This window comes from Phasianus colchicus, chromosome 9 (genome assembly GCF_987193195.1).
Source record: "Phasianus colchicus chromosome 9, bPhaCol1.hap1.1, whole genome shotgun sequence".
Taxonomy (NCBI): Eukaryota; Metazoa; Chordata; class Aves; order Galliformes; family Phasianidae; genus Phasianus; species Phasianus colchicus.
Window position 1 is genome coordinate 21722717 of NC_143444.1, and position 21300 is coordinate 21744016.

Sequence of the window (21300 nt, forward strand, 5' to 3'; positions counted from 1 at the left end):
CAGAGTTCAGACATATATGTATTCATTTAACTTTTTTACAAAATAAAGAAATAATGAAAACAAAAATGATGTCAGGTTTCAGTAACAGCTGTGTCAGCCATAAGACCAACAGAATTATTTTACATAGATAACTTATTTTAAAGCTATCTGCAGATGCAGCACAGTTAGATTCTATGTGTGCTTGCAAAAGAAACCAGGTGCCTTAGCTGACTTTATCCTTTTCCACTAGCTATTAATATGTTGAACCACTTCCAATATAAATTAGTTTATCTTTGCAATAACTCAGTGCATTTCTTAACAGTGAGAGCAATCTACTAACGTATATAAAAATGTTTGGTAAGCAGAGTTCAAGGAATTAGTGTTTTTGGGAACAGTTCAGATTTTATACCTTCCAGTTCGTTAGCATCCATAATATGCAGAGGCAGAGAAAGGGGAGATTGTGTGGCTTAGATTAAAATTATATAAAGGATATGGATAACAAAACAATATAGACTTCCTTTGATTAATAAAGACCAGGTATGCTTGCTTGGTCTGTAATTACTCTTGTTTTTTGCAGCCTGCTTTGTTTGTAGACCTCTTCTTCTCCTTACATTTGTTCAGCCTGTGTTTGAACCTTAGCTATTCTCTCAGTATCTTGTATTACTCACCTCTAGTTCCATACAGTTTAGTAATTTGTCCTTCACATTCTCCCCTGCAATTTATTTTTGGTATTATTAAACATATGCTTGGAGTGTTTTTTCTATCTATGTAAATAAGGGCAAAAGAGAAAGGCTATACAGTGGAAAATGCTAATGGTAAAAAGAATGCTTCTTTGCTTATTTAAAGCTTTTATGGCATAACAGATAAATATACATCCCAGTACACTCAAAGGATGAAAGTAAACTAATAGTCACCCTTGTCTGCTTCATAGAACAAAGAAAACTGTAAAGTCACTGTTCTAAAGGATATGATTTTATTTTAGAACATTCTAATGAAAACAATTAGCTACAGTGAAGAGATCGTGTAATAAGGGAAAACAATTATACAGATAATTCAAGTATCTCTTGACAGTTCCCCTAAAAGTAACCTTTATAATGGCTTGTGTCTTATAAAATGTTCTTTTTCTCAGTTATATAAACATGAAATGGTCCTAAAGTGGCTACTGGAGTGTATTGGATGGTCTTAAAGTTACCATCCTTAAAATAAGTATTAGTCCCTAAGTAAGTTGATGGTAACAAGAAAAGAAGTGATTTTTATTCAGAACTTTTTATCAATACATTTCAGTATTCTACAGGTGAAGTCTTTGTACGAATAGGGTATATAATTACTCAGTAATGTGGTCTGTCTGTTTGTGTTTTGTGGGATTTCGCTATTTTCTTCCCAAGGATTTTCCACTGCTTAATAGGTCTTCTAATTAGAAAGAGTCCTACTATTTAATCAAAACTTTCTTTCCTGAAATTTCCATTAATTATTTCTCATATTGTCAGTTTTGGATAATGAGAAAAATTCTGCTTCTTTCTCATTATAAATTACAAAAACACACCGCGAGCAAGAAAGCGATAACATTTCTAAGCTGTGGAAAACACCTGCTGCAGCTTTAATTGCAGACCTACACAAATCATCACAACACTTAATCACTGAATCCTCCACAACTCAATTACACTTCTCATTGAGGGATCTCTGAGTTGTTTAAAAATGTTAACGTGTTTAACGTAAATAATTTGACACGCCATGGATTACTGTCAGCCCCGTTGTGTGAGGAAAGACGAGTACCATGTCTGCTGGTAGTTCTCTTCCCTTATCACAAGACCATCCGTATGTGAGCAAGATTATGGTGTACTAAAGAGAGGATTTTGAAGAACAGCAAACATTTTATTTTTGTAAAATATGAAGTCAAAATGAAACACTGAACATATTCCACTGGATTAAAAAAGTGTATGTTGAAATATGTATTTCCTTTTTCTGTATTTACTTCTATGGCCTTAGATATATTCATATACAAGGTCAGCTGCAAGGATAGATTAAATCAGAGGATAGCCTAAGTTTTCTTTCCTTCCCCATATTGATCTCAGAGCAGGTAAGATTGAAAGGTGACCCTTTATGAAGTGCTGTGGAATTTTTTTTAGAGAGACTCAGTCATCTATCTTTCAGGCAGAATCAGACCTTGAGGAGGATGATTTAGCAAATCCCATTAGACTAAAAATGAACAAACTATCTGAGAATATAATCAAGTCTAAAATGACTACATGCATTCTCTCTTGTCTCTAGAAAAATAAGACCAATCTACAGCATCCTTGAAGAAATGGAACATACTAAAAAGAAGCAAAAGTGAGGGTTTTTATCTTTCTATCAGTATTTTATCAAGTTGTCTTATATAATCAACAAGGGCTAACCAAATCTGTAGAGAGGAATCTTACAAATTAAATTAGGAAATACTGGAAAAGCATGTTTGAATGATTCAGTGAGAGTCTAAGCATACATTAAATAGTTTTGATCTTTCTCCCCTTCCATGGTGTGGTTTGCCAGAGCTTTTTCTAATACATCCTGGATTCCATTTGTTAGTTGGTTTTCTAATGGATCCTATGATGGATGCTCAAGTGATGTTTAACTGGTTTTCCTTTGTAAAGGATGAATTTAATAACCTGAAGCACTTAATAATTTAGATCCTGTCAGTTCTTCCACTTTCATTCCTCCCCCTTGTTCTTTCATCAACCATAACATCAGCACAAAATTAGAGTACCAAGAAATACACTTAAGTCGTGCTATCACAAAATATACTGGAGATAAAAATGAGACAAGGAAGTGCCTAAATTTATGCTCTATGTTTCATTTATAAAATAATCAATCATCTCTTTCATTAATTATAAGGAGATATAGCTGGCAGTCATTGGCTCTTTTCTATAATAACTATTTTATGTATTTCCTTTAATTTTCTCAAACCAGTCTTCTACATTTTGCCCAGAATGCTACCTTATAAAAGCACACTAATGAAATGCCTCATTAACTGCTTCCTTTGTTACTTCTGTCTTGGCAATGCCACTTAGAATTCAAAGTACAGAACTGGTGGTAGGCTAGCAATTGTGAAGTACTTTGAAATGCTCTGCTTGAAAGGCACTCTGAAAATGCAGCACTGAAACTGCAACCATTACTTGTGACCATAACCGTTACGTTAACAGCACTTGGTAAGAAAATGACATAGCCTGTTTTTTCTCCACTGAATTTAAGTATTTTTAGATGAGCTTAAAATATACATATAAAAATAACATCTGAATAGAATTCACAAATACACTTTCAGCTGACTAAATCCTAGGAGTGTAATTTATAATAACCAAAGTGACTTAAAAAAAAAATACATCAGTTCTGGTTCAGAAAACCTGCAAAACAGGCAATTTTATTCCAGTCTTTTCAATGCACAGTAGTAATATGAGATTAAATGCATTGTGAATATATGCATTGATTTAAGTGTATTTCTCTTAAGGTAGATTAAATTGAACATTTAGATATGGAAATACATTTTCCCCCTTTCTAAATCACTGATGTGTATAAAAAAATTAATTATTAAATTTTATGCAATTTTCTACATCACGAGAAGATTTTAATTACTGAGGCAGGAGACTTGGATTATTGGTTATGTTATTACACCTTCTTTTTACAAATACAAAAACTTTGTCTTCATGTCTATAGTATAAACCAAAAGAATGACCTTTTAGTCTGTAATTACATACTTGCAAAGATTTAAGGAGCAATGCTAAATTAGAAATAACAACTAGTCTTTTCTGGAATTTCAAGGAGCTTAACTGTTAAAGAAACACCAATAAAATAAACAAAAACAATCTCTTACTTGGTCCTCAAAGGAGATTGCCTGGGCAACGTCTCTGGGAAATCCATCGATCACTATACCCTCTTCATCAGGGATCTGCATTAATCTCTGTTTGATCTCAGTTATGGTTGTTTCCTTTCACAGAGAAAATAAGTTTACTCAGTACTGTGAAGTAGGTTTCCTTGATGGTGCACATTAAGACAGCACGTACAAATCCTTAGAAAGTAGACATTAACAAAGGATAGGCTTAACTCTGCTGTACCTGGGGGGCTAGTTCTCCAGTAGTAATTATTTTAGCAATTAGACTCCATTTTCTATTGCTGCTTGTGCTGTGGATCTTCTTCCTTAACAATTCACCAACTGATATGTAGTTAAATCCATAGCGTTCTGCTATTTTCAAACTCTGTGTTCCTTTACCACTTCCTGGGCCACCTATTGTTAAGAATAAGCAAAGCATTAAATTAAACCGTCACCCGAAGTACTCGGTCATATGAGAAATCTCTGCTGTAAGCACCAATCCTCCAGTACCAGAACACACCTTGCAGTTGCATGGTTTGTTACCAGTCATTAGAAAGGGGTCTCATCTACTCACTTATAAAGGTTACAGTTTTTAAAACTACAAAGGAATGCAAATTACTTATGAAGAAAAAATAAATATCTTCTTCTGGGCTTGACCTTATTCTAAAACTGTTCCTGCAAAGGAATTTTTCCTGATTTGTGGTAAGGGAGAGACAAATGAATAAGTCTCCTCTGAACTCTTTGAATCCAAAGGTAGATTCAAATAGCCTTGTTTACTCATGGCAGAATCATACCTGTTTAAATAAAGCAGTGAAGTCAATGGACTACTCAAGAAGTTGAACTAATAAAATCTGCTCCTAAATATGAGTTTCTGAGGTTTTGTAATTTTAAAATACAGAAAAATATTAAATAATCAGCTGTTTCCACAGTAATTTGGTAGATGGCTTCTAATTGAACCATGCATACTTATGGTATTGATGCTTGAACCATCTGATAGAGAAGCAATTTGTTGGGTTCAGCTTGCTGGACAACTTGAAGAATAAAGAGACCCTTTAGTAGAGCATAGGCAGAATAGATATCAAAATCACAGCCACATTAGACAACAGGGAATGCTGAGGTGAGGTTCACTTGGACAGAGAAGCAAGAATACATGTATAAAAAAGTCAGAACAGATCTGAATTAATAGAACGTGATAAGATGGGAAGAACATTGAAACTGGAACCCAGCTTGTAAAAATAGGGAATGGTTTTCATAGAAATAAATACTTACTTACAGAAAGATGCATATTACAAAATAGCACACAAAATCAAAACCAAAACAAATGTTTTGATATTAACTCCCAACACTAACTAGCTATTTTGGGAGCATTTTTTGCATGAGAGCATTGAGTTTTAGTTTAACAGACAAGGAATTAGTCTTATTACAAATATACTACACGTTTTCCCTGAACATTAAAAAAATGCAGCAATGTGATAAAAGTAAATATGGATACAATGAGCTGCCTTCTAGTAATAATAGAACTCTTTCTTATCACTGTCTGCATAATTCCCATAAAGAGGTTTTAGATATTTATATAATTAACACAGATCTGGCTGTAGAATAAGATTTCCAAGATTTCTTCCTACACAGTTGTGACACTCTGTATACCCAGGCTCAAACCTGTTCTGTAGCATTACATGGCAGAGAGCTTTCAGTGCCACCAGCAGTTATGAGCAATGTTTCTGCACCCTGTCTATGCTGGTTACTCTGCCTTGCTGTTGAAACTCAAATCAGGTACTTCTCTCGCCTAACAAGGCACAAGCTTTCTCTCTTCTTTTTGTAGATTAAATTAGGTTTTACAGCTATTCTTGAATGTCAAGTGTTCTAGGTGATCTGTTTTTTTTTTTCAGCTATCCTCTTTGTTAGAATAAAGAACGTTTCCCTTTTGAGATATACAAGCATTTGTTATACCAAGAATCAGTAACAATCCACCCAAGTGGCTACAAAGCAGCTCTGCTTTGGCTCTCTTCATTTCCTTCTGATGGCACGCTCAGCCTTCCCCATGACATCTACATTTCACCACTCCTTATGCTCTGTTTTGCTCCTGTATCAATACACGATACAGATGTTCTAACAAGATAATACTGTATTGTTTACAATTTATTACAGGCTCTTGGTAATGTGGAACAATAGTGGGTTTGCAGTAGTGGATTCCCAGCTTTTCCTTAGGTAGATGAAAAGCACAGCACAGAAAAGTGCTGCTAATTTCCAGCTGATTGCTGCTGGTTTGCATGGAGTAGATATTGCCAGGTGAATAAGTACATCTATTCTTAACTACAAGAATGTCTACTCACTCTGTGTAAAGATTTCTGTAAGCTATATATATAAAGCCACATACTGCAACCTAATGTGCATAACATAAATAATGTATACAATATTTTCTATATATTGTATTATGTGTTCGTTCAAGTGTACCAGTTATTTGTATTAATTTATGTGGCTTTTTTTTTTTTTTTCAATAATACTAGCTACCAGATATAAGCAGCAGTAGGTTGTGACTGCCTTGAAACAAAGGGTTTGTAAAACAGACTGAATCCAATGGTGTGCATAATCCTTGCAGATATAAAAGTTTCTTTCAAAGATGGAAATTCAGTTTATTTCCCTGAGGATGCTAGACCAGTTTGAAACAAACCATCTTGCACCTCAGAAAAAGAAAGATTGAAAACAGAATTTTAAAATTTTATATCTAAGAAAATTAGAAACAGTAGAAAATTTGAGAGCAAGGAAGATAATTACAGTAGAGTTAAAAAAGATGCCAGAAAAAGAGAAATTGTTTCTTGAAAAAGAATCAGTCTTTGTAAAAACCTAAAAGAGCTGGAAAAAAAATTAGTAGAACTTTTTGAAACCAAGTAGATCTCACGTTTCTGTAAGGGAGAGATTTCCTTTGTCATTAAAGAGAAGCAGAAAAAAGGTGTAGACTGACACTTCTTTCAATTCAAATTTGCAAGCATAAAAAAAAAAGAGAAAAGATTTGCTTTAATGTTCATAAACCTCTCACAAATCACATTTTTTACAATCCAAAAGAATATTCCTTCAGAGCAAACTGGGGTTATCCATTTACAACCTAATGGGAAACAGGTTATAAAAGAAAAGTGATCGGACAAAATTAATTTTCACAGTAAATCATTATAACTTCCATTTTTCACTCAAATAAATCATACTGGCAAACTGTACACTAGAAAAGAAAATCAAATCATTTTTTCTTTTCCATTATTTCCGGTTATTCTGAGATTATACATTATTAAGGAAAAGCATGACTATTTCTTAGATGTCTAGACCAGGGAACATTTGTTGCATCTAAGATTATGTTTGCTAATTGGTTTAAAGTGATGCTTATTATGCCCAAAAAGTTTTACTAAGGCAGTTGTTTTAATGTGATGGAAGCTCAGACTTTTGACCTTGCTTACATTGTTGCACATTCAAATTAAACTCATGTACTTAAGATTCCTGACAAGGTTTGTGATTTTAAAATCAAGCTGTGGACTGAATTTAACATATGAAAGTGCACAATGTAGCTAATAACATCAGAGAAATTTTTAAGGTATCCAGACTGTATCAATAGTAAAAACTTATTCCTCAAAATACATTAGGATGCACATTTTTAAAACACAATCTTGTTTCCTACTGCTATAATGTTTTAGAAACTTAATTTTCCATTACTTTAGATGCATACCATCCTGGCTGATTCTACCTGATTTTTCACATACTCGATTTGCAGCTTTACATTTCATCAGCAGACTTTTCTGCAATGTAAAAAAAGAACCAAAATCCCACTGATATGGGCTACTTGCTGCATGACATACATGATAAATTTCATAAAGTGAAGAAGCTGTAAAAACCTTCATAGAAGCATTAAGATCTTGCGTTAATGCATTATTACAGTTCACTAATATGTGAAGCAGAAGACAGTTCCTTAAGTTTTGTTGTTTCAGTCTCCAACAATGAATGGAACAAGTGTCAAGTAGCTAGGCAGTAAGGTAAATTAAGTCTAGTTAGTCAGAAATAGATTGCTTAACTGGAACTTTAGTGGGCATTTTATGCAAACTGAGAAGTATGCAAGACATTTTTTTATGTACAACTTTTGTCTCTTGAAATACATAGTGGCCTTTTTTTTTTTTTCATTTTCTTTCTTTTATACTTTCCATTTATGTTTTTATGTCCTTTCTGAATAGAAAGTTGAATTTGGGAGAAATTTTCTTGATACTGTATAAAATTGGACAGTAGCTGTTAAGCTTCATCTATTATTGTGTTGCTGTCAGATCACACTATAATAGGCAGATTCAGAGAAAACTCAATTGGAAAATAAACCTGAAATAGCCTTTGTGGGATGTTTACAATGCTCTCTATGTAACAGGGGGAAAACAAAAGCTCTGCAAAATCCATGCTCTGCTTACTATATACGGGTGTTCAAGGATTTCGCTTTAAATACTCCTGCACTCAGTTCCAGAGGTGAAAGCCAATCTCTTTCTTTTGTCTAGATCAAATCTTCATTCACTGCTCTACTGTAATGGAACGATGCAAATTCCAGTGCATAAGAGACTTTTGTGGTCATTGAAAAAGAGACAGCTTTTCTCCCTATTAAAAGGAAGGCTAGCTAATTAATTAAGATGAATGAAGGGCATGTGGTCTTTCTCTATCTAACGTAAACTTGATAGTTCAGTGGTGCATGGAGAGATTTGCCTGTTGTGATTTGTCACTCAGAAACAAAATATGAGGGCAGTATAAATGCCTAAGCCATTCTTTTGACATACCACAAATATTTAGAAAAATGCCTGCTTTTCTGTTTGCAGTATATTTGACTGTCACATTTCTGAGGACTGCTGGCTACAGACCCTGGAGCACATTCTGTTCCTAGAGATCTCACTTTATAATGCAGACACTTCTCTTTTGTTTTTTGCTGTTCTTTGTTACTGAGAAAATCTCTCTTTTTAGTATAAATAAGGACTTATAGACAAAAATGTGATCCTCTATCTCCTGATACCTGTGCTTGTACCTATTTAAACAGTGCAGAAAGACGACCACCCCAGATGACAAAGAAACTAATTCAAACAACTAAAATTCAACCAAAGAAGAAAATGTTGATTTAGCCTTAAACTGCAGTTATCTCTTAATAAGCAGCATGATTGTTTGAGGCTGGAAAATAGGAGTTGCTTAGAAAGGGCACTAAACAGCACACGAGAGAGAACCTAGAAAGAGCACAATTAACTCTTTCAGGGCTCTCTCTCTCTGAAGTTGGCTTAAGATTCACTTGTTAATAGATCTAGAGATTACTTTATGAATGCTATGCACTGGAGATAGTATACACTCAGCCCAGATGGGCCTGATGATCAGTTTTTAAGGTTCTAAATATAGAGGACAACATTTCCTATCACCTATTTGAACTGGCTTATCCATTATTTTAAATAGTCCCTTTTTTTTTGTGAGCAGCTTTGGGTACATCTACATCAGGTGTTTCAGTTCACATCCAAAGGAAGAGCACTTTGATTCACATAGGGACCTGTCATGAAATGGATGCATTTTAGGTTAAACTGTACCAGCAGATACGCTCCAAAAGTAAACCATAGGCATCCAACCACTAATGGACACTGAAGCAAGTGTCCTATAGAATAGGACCAGAAGTGCTCGTGGTAACTCCATTACAATACTAGCAGTTGGATGTCCTCAAGGCTAACAATTTCTCTTTCTGATTCACTCTAATTGGGCTGCACCACTTGCTGGAACAGACAGAATACCTGCATTTAAATACACGCAGGCTGTGTTTGCAGAACAAGTAAAAAGTCAAAGCAGGGAAGACAAAATGTTGTCAAAATGAGTCTGTGTTCATACCTATGACAAGGATAATTTTTGGTCGAGGTCTTGCAGGATCAAACACATCATATTCCTCAATTAGCTCAGCAGTTTCAGAAAGATCGGTGTCACTTTCTATAGAAAACTGTTGGATTGGAGGGAGTCGGTCATACCGTCGGTAAGGGAAGTTAGAATTATCAGGCATCACTGTAAAATAGTAAGATAAACTGGGAATCGTGCAAATATACAGAAAATTGAAAACTTATTCTGTACACAGATTTAAATACAATAAATAAGCGTAAGGCATAAAGACTAGCTTTACTGTAGTAAAAAATGTAGTATCTTCTAATTTTACAATGTGCTTGCTGTTACTGTATTCCTTGCCTCTGGTTATCTGATTTATTACACTGGAACCACGAAGAGTCCATTCTCCTTGGTGTTTCCTTAAATTTACAAACACTTCAGCTTTTCTGTGAAAATCTGTTCATAGCACCCAGAGTTTGGCAGTGGCCTCTGAGAAGAGGAAGCTTGTGTTGTGCAGACAGCCTGTACTGCTAAGCAGAACTCCTCTGGTGATACATGTTGTACACAGAGATAGAATAGTATTCTTGCTAATTAGTTTAATGAACTGCTGGATGGCAAGGAAGAATAACTATGGCAACTGAAAGACAAGCTAACTACTCCTTGTTAACATTACAAATAAAATAATTAAAAGTAATGACATTTGCTTGGCTTTATGAGAAGCATCTTTTTCTAAGAATTTGTAGTTTGCATCATATTTAGTACATTCTGCATATAGCTTCAATATAAATTAGGCAAAAAAAAAGTGTAAATGCAGTGAAGTTGATACATATGTTACCCATAAGGACCAACCAAAAACATAAGCCAAATGCATTAAGAGAGCTTTGATCTTGTTTTTGCAAATATTTTAAAGAAGGTACGAGAAACCTCTCCACTAATGTGTTAAGCATTTACACAGCAAACATGCATTATCAGGCTGCAAAATGATTACAACTTCCTCTCTCACATAACATTTGTTACAGGAGGAGAAACCCAAATGTGAAAACCCAAGTGAAAAGAAAACTTAATCCTTTGCCTAAGGAAGATCAGAATGAGGCTCGGTCTGCTATAGATGTGAGTATAAAATAATTCAATAGTGGATGTAAAACCATTCATAACAGAAAATATAAATATTTTCATACTTAATACATTACCATTTCTGAAAAAAGATCTCCTCGATTGTCCTCCATTGAGTGGAGGCAGAGTCTTCTTTTCTGGGCTGACAAAAGTGTCCCATTTCACTTTTTCTGCTCCTCCAAGCTCTTTCACCTTCTGCAAGCAGCTTTCCAAATATTCAATAGGGTCGTCAGGTTTGTAACACATTAATCCATTCAACAGACTCTGTAATGTCAGATCAGAAATACATACAATAATGATAGATGATAGGAAGAAAAAAGCACTTAGACTTTGAATTTGACCTTGCACAGAGAAATCCTGTATTTCTTATATATTTAGACTTCCCATTCAATCCAATGCATGGGACTGAGGCCTGCATAAATTACATGATTTGAGCTTGTTGGTGTCACAAAAAATGATTCAGAACAGGCCCTTATGGCTATGTCTTTATACTTGTCTATTTGCATCAAAATGGAAATGGGAAAACAGTTTTTAAAATAATGTCCTTAAATTTTCTTAGACCTGCCACTGGCAAATATATGTACAGCAATGCATGAGCCAAAAAAAAACCATTTATGTACACTGTGTATTCTGTTAAATCACTAAAATGTATATTTTTGTTAAAGATGAGTTCAGCCACAATATGTATATTCCTGAGTTAACAGTTTAACAAATAATTTAAAAAGATTTTTTAAGATGATGAGAATTGCCCACTTATCATCTTGGTAAGTATTGGAGAAAAAACCCAAGCCCAAAGTTCACAAGTGGTTCCAGATATAACCGAGTGGAAATTCCCCACCATTAGAGAATCCCTGTCTGTGCCATTCATTCCACACTCACTGTACCAACAAGCATTGTGGAGTGTGTGGAAGAAGGAATGCTAGGCCCTCCTCTGACGCATGGGAATTGATTTTCCTTGACAAAGTGATACATAGGTCACCATCTCACCTCTCTGTAAGACAACTGCATCCAACCTGCTCCAAACAATAAATGTTACAGGGTGGTTTCTCTTCCTTTGTGTTTTTCCCAACCTGTGTGCACATGCTCTGAGGGTCATAGTTGATGCTAGTCATAAAGAGCTCTGATTCAGGATCTGCTCAGTTATTACCTACGGTTCATACAATGAGTGAGTGCTACTTACATAGGTTTGTGGTTATAAAATAGGGTACAATGTATATGGATCTGGGCATTATTTGGCTTAACTGACCACAGCAACTAGCCATGTATTTTTGCAGATGTGCACCATTACTGTAAATTGCTAGCACCAGCCTTACGCCTGTATAGAAAAACAGTTTGATCTGCATCTCTTGCTAGAGCATTCACATTTTCAGTGTGTCTGCAAAATGTAAGCATGCTCTGCACCCTGTCATTTCCAAACATACAGAGAACAATGTCTTGCTTCGGAACAGACTATGGAAAAGGCATACGTGTGCGTTTTATACAGAAGGCGGGATGCCTGCTTCTGAAAAAATACAGATATATACATATATAAATCCATACTGCATAGAGAAGAAGTAATCACCGACCATTAGCAGCAGGTAACTTGCAAGAAGCCAGAGTTTGCTCCCTCCCGAGGGGCTGAACGAGGGCAGCCGCTGCCCCCCACCCCGTGCCGGGGGGCGCTGCGGGGCTGCCGCCTTCATACCTACCGCCCGGCAGCCTCGCGCCCCGGGGTGGGGGTCCAGCCCGCAGCGGTGCGGCTCCGTCCTTCCAGCCACCTTCAGCCCCCCGCCTCCAGTAAACATCCAGCCCCGCCGTTCCTACCTCGAAAAGCTGCGGGATCTCCCTGCGGGCAAGATACTCCTTCGCCTCACCGGCGCTCATACCGGCGGCAGGGGAGCAGGGGCACGGCGGTGCAATGCGGGAGCCTCTCGGTGAGGCTTCGGCGGGCGGGCGAACCGGGGCGGGGGGAGGAGGGAAGGCAGGCTGCCCGCCTCTCCGTCCCCGCTGCACGGAGGGAGAGGGAGAGCGGTTCTGTCCCCCCCCTTTTCCCCCAAAGGCGGGAGGAAGGCGGGCGCAGGATGCCGGGGAAAGTTTCAGGGGATGCCTGCGGAGAGGCGGAGGTGGGAACGGGCTGAGCACCGCTGGCGCTCGGACTGCTACAAGCCCGTGAGCTGTGATCGTTCATAAGCATTGTGATCGTTAGATCACAGGGACGGTCCTGACAAGGTCTCTGGTCCAACCTTCAGCTCAGAGCAGGGCTAGCTCTGAGTCTCGCCCTGCAAACCTCCAGGGGCTGCACAACCTCTCTGGGCAGCCTGTGCTCGGTTGGTGTTGTGGTTTTCTTCCATTCCATTACAGCCTGCTTTGCCTCAGCCTGTCTCATGTCTACCATTGCACGCCCCATTGTGAAGTACTTGGCCCCACTTGCATGGCAGCCTCCTAAAAGCAGTGGAGAGCTGCTATACACCCTGTAAGCTGTCCCCAGGCTAATCCAGCCTAATTCCCTCAGGTTTTATAAGAGCAAGTACTATCGTAGAATCATTAAGGTTGGAAAAGACCCCTAAAATCATCTAATCCAATCACCAACCCAATTCTACAATGCCCACTAACCACATCCTTCAGTGCCACATTTCCATGGTTCTTGAATATCTCCAGGGGTGGTGACTCCACCTTCTTGAGCAGCCTGTTCCAAAGCTCTTTCTGAGAAGAAAATTTTCCTAATATCCAACCTGAATCTCCCTGGTGCAACTGAAAGCCATTGCCTCTTGCCCTGTTCCTGGCCAGCTTTGTGGATGTCCACTGATCTCACTCATTTACCAACATCTTTTGTCTACAGGGAATCAGTAGTAGATTCTACATGTGCTCTGATTAATGCTGTTGAGAGTGTATCTTCTGTGGCACACTGGAAATTAGAGTAGATTATTTCAATTGTTTAGTTGCCAATAGCAAGTTTGATGTTCTAATTGGCTCTATTTGTTTGATGATGTTGATTTTTTTCTAAAACAAACAACATCCATGTAGTTTCAGTGATGCACACACCCTAACAGGACTAGATAGCTAACTTCAAGGTGTGCATTTCTTTCTGTAGCTCTGTACTGTTCCTACAGTGGATAGGTCTTCTCAGGAGTCTTTCAAGAAGCTTCTCCTCTTGTATGTGGATTTATTGTGTATTAATATCAATTTGACACGTTGCTCCCTCTCATAGCAGCCATATTCCTTGTCTTACAGGCTCTGTAGTTAAATTGCACCCTTCTTCCTTTGCCCTACTTCCATCCTTTTCTATAGACACTTCCCTTCCCTTCCCTTCCCTTCCCTTCCCTTCCCTTCCCTTCCCTTCCCTTCCCTTCCCTTCCCTTCCCTTCCCTTCCCTTCCCTTCCCTTCCCTTCCCTTCCCTTCCCTTCCCTTCCCTTCCCTTCCCTTCCCTTCCTTCTCTTTCTCCTGTAGAGGCTTCCAGTCCGCCAGTGGCAGATCCATTATCTTCTTCAAACAAGACTGGAAGGTTTTCGAAGTGTTCAACCATCCAGTTACTCCAAGTGGCTTCCACTTGAAGGGGATCCAAGAGCATCCCTTTGCATTACTCCATCAATGATGGCCTGTGCTTCCCATCAGCTGAAGTATCTCTGGAAAGAAGCTTGGATAAGACAATGTCAAATCCTTCCCAGCTCCATTTTCTATGAACCCAATGGCACCCTCTTGAGAAATTTGCAGTGATGTCATAGAAGTACATTAAGTACGTGGCTTTAACTCTTCTTTCTATAAGTAAGATTTGAATACATCCAAATGTAAATTCATTGAAAAGTATCTTATTTTTTCTTTAGTGAGTAAAAAGTAGCCTCCAATGTCCTAATTAAAAGATACAAGATTGTTTTTAGAAGACCTTAAATGTAGATTGACAAGAAGAAGAATGAATTAGATTAAATAGATTTTTTAAAAAATGAATTCTGATCTAAGGGTGGGCTAATTGAAGATGCCATCCTATTTAGGAAAACAGAGCTGTAGTTTTGGCATTCTGTGGTTTTAAAATTTATTTTTAGTTTATGCCAAAAAGTCTATCTCTACTATTATTGTCCCAGACAAATTCCATTTATAAGATTTCAGCATATCTATATTTATATGTTCAGCTTTTATGGGTATATAGCTATCCCATCCGATGTCCTGGAATAACTTTTCCTTTCACATGCTTTTCATATTGTTGCATGTACCATGACATCTTTCTCAGGAATGGGATTTGTGTGTGTGTGTGTTAATTCTTGTCTGACATGTTTATTTTCTTTCGTACATTACCCTGCATTTTGCTCAATTAGATCATACTACCAGGAAAAAAAAAATCTGACTTTCTGCCATTAAATTCTTACCGTTATGCACATCTAAGTTATTATTATAAAAAAAAAAAAAAAAAAAAAAAGAGGGATTTTTAGCTTATCTGCTTTTTGTTACACAAAATCAAAATCTATGTTACAGAAATTACCAACTCAGAAAAAGCGTGGCTGTTTAGGAAACCTGTCAGACTGAATATGTCAAACATATCCGGAAAGTATACTTTTTGATCTAACAATATGGCACCTCCTTCTAGAAGTAATTTGTTATGCATTTGCCTGTGGCAAAATCCCCATATTGAAGCAGGGTCACGGATCAGTGCTTCTCAAAGGCTCTGAAGAACATCAGCAACAAAGAATACATTAATTAAGTGTACACACCAAGCTGAGTTATTTATCGTTTCAGGTACGTACGTGTAGCTGCTCGAAAGCTAGCTGGTTGTCTTTTAACAGCATCTAATCAAGACTGTGGATGGTGTTGAAGTGGTTTTACTGCTTCAGAAAATAACACAGGATGCAAAAGAAGTAGGAAGAAATGGGAACACGAATTTAAATTCCAGAGCAGTGTCCACTTCTGAAGGCACAGGCAGCCCTTCACAGGACTGCGGTGAGACAGAATTACCAGTAATACTTCTACCACTTCCTACTTCTTCTGCAGGCCAAGAAGCCGCAGAAGAACAACATTTTATTATCAAAATGGTAATTCAAAAGTTCTGGAAATTCATCTCGAAGCTTCTAATGGATCCTACATCACCGGGCTGATTCCATTTCCATCCTTGTTAATTTCTCCAGTAAATAAATGAAGCTGAACTAATATGAAATTAGCATCGGATCAGCTGGGATATGCTGTTCTGGGCCATCTCTTCTCCTTCCTGATTAAGACAATTATATAACACCCAGAGCCTTCAGTGATAACTTAATAGGTGCTGTTTTCAAAAATCACTTCAGAATCTCCCAGTGTTTTCTGAGTCTTCTCATTTTCTCACCTAGTGCCCATTCAAGCCTTAGTGGCTGTCATTTTTTCAAATAACCTGCAGCTCTTCTAGATGTCTTTATTAGATCATAACTGATGTCCTTGGGTTGACGTACTTTATACAGGCTGGTGCAATACATGTGGACAGTTTGAATTTGTAGATTCTGCAAGTAAGACAATTATGTGCAACATTTTAAATCCAATATGCTGAATTGTATGCTTCTGATCCAGAAATAGTATGCATTTTAAAGTAAATACAGAACTTTCTTACAGCCCCCTACTGCATGTAGACTATCAGTGTGGTGTAAATTAATCCAAGATTACTAAACTCATATTTTCATTTTCATGACAAACTTGTTTCTGCACTGTACTGTTTCCTTACAGTGCTGTTAACATGACTTCTTTTTTAACTTCCTGTTATTCCTCATATTTATTTTCTATTTTGCTAAATCTTTTTTTTCTTCTTTTTCTTTTTCTTTTTTTTCCTATGAATACCTAAACAGACTACTTAAGTGAGCTACACCACTAATTGAAAGGTAGGGAGAATTCTACCTGACAAAATGTAGTTTCTGGATGTAATTTTCACCAAGTCCCAGAACTGCCATTTTTTGTAACTTTAGTGGACATAAAAATGAATAAAACCTGGGAGGGAACAAAGAAAGTTGTGCTGCTTTAAAATTTGAAAATGAAGGCTTCAATATGATGAGAAAAAAAAATAAAAATTATAGGCTATGATCACGTCACTCCTTAGACTTCTTTTTGATAAGCTAAATACATGTGGATTTGACTTTCCCATTAAAGCGTAGTCATTACTCTGACCCTTCTCTGAACTCTTTCCAGTTTAGCAATAGGCTTCTTCTGCAAAGGCATCAACCAGAACACACTGTTCCAGAACCAGTCACGTCAGCGCCAGGTTCTGATGTGATTCAACCTGCCTCTAACATCGTAACACTTTTCTTTCCACACTGATGGATTGAAATGGTGCACTGGCCTCTGTGTGTTGCAATGTGGTTCATCCTTGGCTGGTTATCTAGCAGGCTCCTAGCAGCTCTGCTTTCTACACTGCTGCATTCCCACATAGATTCCTCATTTCTAGAATAAACACCTGTTCCTTATCCTTAGATGTATAACATTACACATTTGCTTGCAGCCCGTTTACCAGATTACCCAGTACCAACACCCTCTTTGTGAGTTACTACTTCCCTTGTCTTTGCTGTCTTCCAGTATTTCGGTGTTATTACCAGTGATTTTGTCTTTGTTTTTGTTTTGTTTTGTTTTTTGTTTGCTTTGTCAATAAGACAGTTATACAGCACATGGCCAAAACACAGTGCCCATGGGACAAAATTCACTTAACATTTCACATTTAAATTTCAGTTGGTCTTACTTTTAAGTTCTGGTAATGAATGCAAAGATTTCAAGGGTTCATACAGTCCTCAAAATGTCTTTTCCAGATGCTTTAAAACTCTAATACAAGTTATCCAGATATGCAGATTTACTCAGTTGTTGTTAGTGGCTATAATTTATAATACTTATCTGGCTACATTGTAATGGAGAATGTTTCATCATAGCCCTATGATATAATTACATCATCTGATTATTTCTCCATATACTGAACAGAAGTAGGTAGTGAAAGCTTCCAGTTGCTTTTGTTATATCTGTGCAATCAAATTCAATCTCGCTAGGATCCTTTTCATTCTTCTATATGGAAAAAACAGCTCTTTTAATCCTGTTTCACCTGTCTGACCATTGGTCTTTATGTCATTTTGTTTCCATTCTTGTTTTTTACAGTTTTTAAATCTCTGTCATATTTCTTGAAGTTTCCAGTATTTGTTATGAATGCTTTTCTTATTCTTAAGTATCTTAATTTTCATGCTAAATTGCATATTTTTCAATTTAAGTACTAAAAACTGATCTGACTCTTAATAATTAGATACTATGAGGATATTGTAGAGACATTATGTAGCTTAATAAATTCAAGGTTGCCACCTGAGGTAGTCCTCAAGTCTTTAGCAAGGTGGAAAGCATGAGATCCTGTAGAAGTTTTCTCTGTTCTTAACTTGATTCCTATGACTGCTGGTCTCTATTGCTGAGATCACAGTGAACTTAAACAGACCTTCACTCTTATTCATTATGGCTTCTTCATGCCTTTTGCTTTTATTTTATGGTACTTAAACTGGAAATTTCCAACCAATATACAGAAATCACTTTTTAGAAGACTATTTGTTTTCCTCAGTTACCATTCTTCAGTATACTGAATTTTCAATGACTTAAAAAGGATCGGATGCTTTTTTTTTTTTTTTTAATCCAGCAAAATCTTTGTTACTGAAAATGAAGTCATTTTAGCTTGTTTTGTTTCCTTTATATGAACTAAGGAAATCTAGGTAGCTATAGGGAAAAAAAAAAAGAAAGAAAGAAAGAAAAAAAACCCACAAAGACCACACAAGTCAGTTAATAAAATAGGCATAATAGGCATGAACCTGGGGAGATGGAAAGAAAAGAATTCAGCCACAGCTATTAGACTTCATTCTGGAGACTCAAAAGAGTATAAGATTGTTAGAAAGTACGATTTCCTGCTACTTATCGTTTGGGTTTTATTTGAGTGGTAGAGTGGTATAATGCACTTATTTGTATAACCAGTTATTCAACCATATGGTGAAAATCTTCCCTACTTGAAAATCAACATGATAGAAAGTACAACTTTTGAAAAGAGAAGCCTTTTTTTTTTTTTTTTTTTTTAAATAGGAAGCTAAATGAATGGAAAGTAGTGACAACTTCCAATTTGAAGGGCTTAGAAGAGTCATATGATATGATATGATGATATGATTGCTCTTATTGAGAAACTTTCAGCAATTCTTCACAGTGATGTCTTTACAATGGCTCATCATACTGTGATGTCAAGTAAGGGGGAAAAAGGTGCAAGTTAGATTGATACAATGTTTTTACCTAGAGTCAAGAAGGATTCTAGACTGAGCTTTTTCCAATAGGATAAAGCCCATAGGACATTTATATTTATAGGTTTTTATTTCAATATAGAAAACCCAAAGTACTATTAATTTTGGACAAGCTGTACATGTAAACAGAAACTATTTTGTCACAGTATATTTATTGTAATTAGGGTTCATAATGGAATAACATTGGCATGTGCTCTTGTTGAGACTGATCACTGCAATAAATAGTGTTCTGGAAAAACTGAAGAGCCACCTATTGCCATACTCGGTATTCATCACAGAGCAGTAGCTGTCAAGATTCAGGTTAGCCACTGGTATCTGTTGTTTCATCGTTAAAGAACTTAATTCATTTAGAGTTAAAGCTTTGTTTGCTCTTCAGATTTCATTATAAAGTGGAAGATGGCTATCCAAACCCTCCTTTATAAACCTAGGAAGGTTGTAACTTAGGAAGGTGTTGGCTCACAACTCTCAATTTTATTTTAGGAGCAAATATTTTGTGGACAGAATTTAAGTTTTGATTAAGCTAAGCCCCTTCTGAATGAGCTAAGGTTCTTGAATTCATCTATTTAACTTTTTGTTCTTGCATTGCAATGAATAGAAACTAATTTATAGAGCCTAAAATGTGCACGCTGCATAATAATTAGATGAAAATCAGAACACAAAACAAGAAGATTAAAAAAAAAAAATAATCTCAAGATGCAATGAGCTGTGTGGAGAGACAACATGAGAGGAATTGGCAAAAGTTTTAACCATGGAAATGTTTTAATTTTAATTCAAAATTCATCCTGACTTTCTGCTGATGTACAAGAACATTGAATTTAGTCACTGACTTCAATGAATGCTTTCTTGACATTATAACAAATGAGAATTGGATCAAATGCCTGTTTTCAGTAGAAGATGACACCCTGCCAGATGGCTTATTAGCAGAGGTAACAGAACAGTTGATGAAACTGTAATATGCTGGTTGAACCTGAACTCAGAACAACAAAGCATGGGTTGAAAACTATTGGCTAAATGGAAGAAATGTATGGCTTGATACACAATAGAATGAGATACTGAATAACATTTTTAACATTTGAAATTACTAAAAATACTCAACACTTATTTTGTCACCAAGTCCTCTCCTATCCAATAAAATTAAGTAGTTGTTCAGCCTCAATTCCTAACAGGGCCCCTTATATTCCTAAAGAAATCAAACTGTTCTGGATAGCAAACATGACCTGACTGGGTGTTAGTGTCATGACACAAAGCAGCTATCAAGAGAAGACTGTTAGCTGTTTTCTGGAGAACTTCTTACAAAGTTCTGCTTCTCCCTGAACATGTTTCAAGAGGCAGGTTGCTACAAATCTGTACAGCTGGACAAGCGACAGGCTCTCTGCAGCTTTCATATTTATTCATAAATGTTCAGGAAAAACAAAAAAACAAAAACCCACGTTGCTTTAAACAGTATTTTGATACGCATTTGAAAAAGTGATCGCCTGCTTCACATGTTTTTCCTTGAATATTCTGGATCTTATTGAGCTCATGATGTTAATATGTTCCATTTCATTATTCAAGTTATCTTATAAAACTTCAATCACTAGCGTGTTCCATATCTCCATTTATTCAAAAATTAGAAAACACGACTGCCTGGGAGTCTGCAGTTTTAAGAATGTCTTTTACAGCCCCCTGACTACAGTGGGCCAGTAAGAAACTAAATCATTAACTTTACCATGGATTTTGAATTCCTCTCCTCTCCTCTCCTCTCCTCTCCTCTCCTCTCCTCTCCTCTCCTCTCCTCTCCTCTCCTCTCCTCTCCTCTCCTCTCCTCTCCTCTCCTCTCCTCTCCTCTCCTCTCCTCTCCTTTCCTCTCCTGTTTCATTCATTCAGTCTCTAGGTTAGAAGAATTATGACTTGTAGAGCTAGCTTTCCTATCTGACTTTTATTATGGAAAAAAAATGTTATGAGCAATTTCTGGAAAAGAGCTGGATTTACCACTCAATATTACTAATGCAAACACAGACATATTTCTCTTCCAAAATACATTTTTCATTTGTGACCATAAAAAGATCTCCTCTGAGAAAGTACATTTTCTTTCTAGAATTCTAAGCAGATAAATAGCCTAATGGATAAACTTATTTCAGAAAAGGTTTTGAAAACCAATCTGACAATTTTAGATTATCGTAACTAGATACAGAATTACTGAAGGAAATGGAAAAGAGAGTTTATGCTGTTCTGGTTGCTAAATGAGGATATAAGGGAGACAAAATATGTCAAGCCCCCTTAATTTTAAATACTCTTGTGATAAAAATCCATCCATG

The 21300-nt window shown here is 36.7% G+C and overlaps 2 protein-coding genes across 2 annotated transcripts in view; one reads left to right on the plus strand and one right to left on the minus strand.

Moving 5' to 3' along the window:
- The window catches only part of AK5 (adenylate kinase 5), an 86408-nt gene extending 73167 nt beyond the window's left edge, over positions 1-13241 (minus strand). Inside the window, exons 1-5 of the mRNA XM_031600668.2 lie at positions 12584-13241; positions 10858-11044; positions 9683-9850; positions 4062-4231; positions 3821-3934 (exon numbers count right to left, since the gene is read on the minus strand). Of these exons, the coding sequence (XP_031456528.1) occupies positions 3821-3934; positions 4062-4231; positions 9683-9850; positions 10858-11044; positions 12584-12643 (699 nt within the window). The 5' untranslated portion in view covers positions 12644-13241. The remainder of the gene's footprint in view (positions 1-3820; positions 3935-4061; positions 4232-9682; positions 9851-10857; positions 11045-12583) is intronic.
- PIGK (phosphatidylinositol glycan anchor biosynthesis class K) overlaps positions 10687-21300 on the plus strand; it is an 82484-nt gene continuing 71870 nt past the window's right edge. Inside the window, exon 1 of the mRNA XM_090146507.1 lies at positions 10687-10777. The gene's annotated coding sequence lies outside the window, so the exon portion shown is untranslated. The remainder of the gene's footprint in view (positions 10778-21300) is intronic.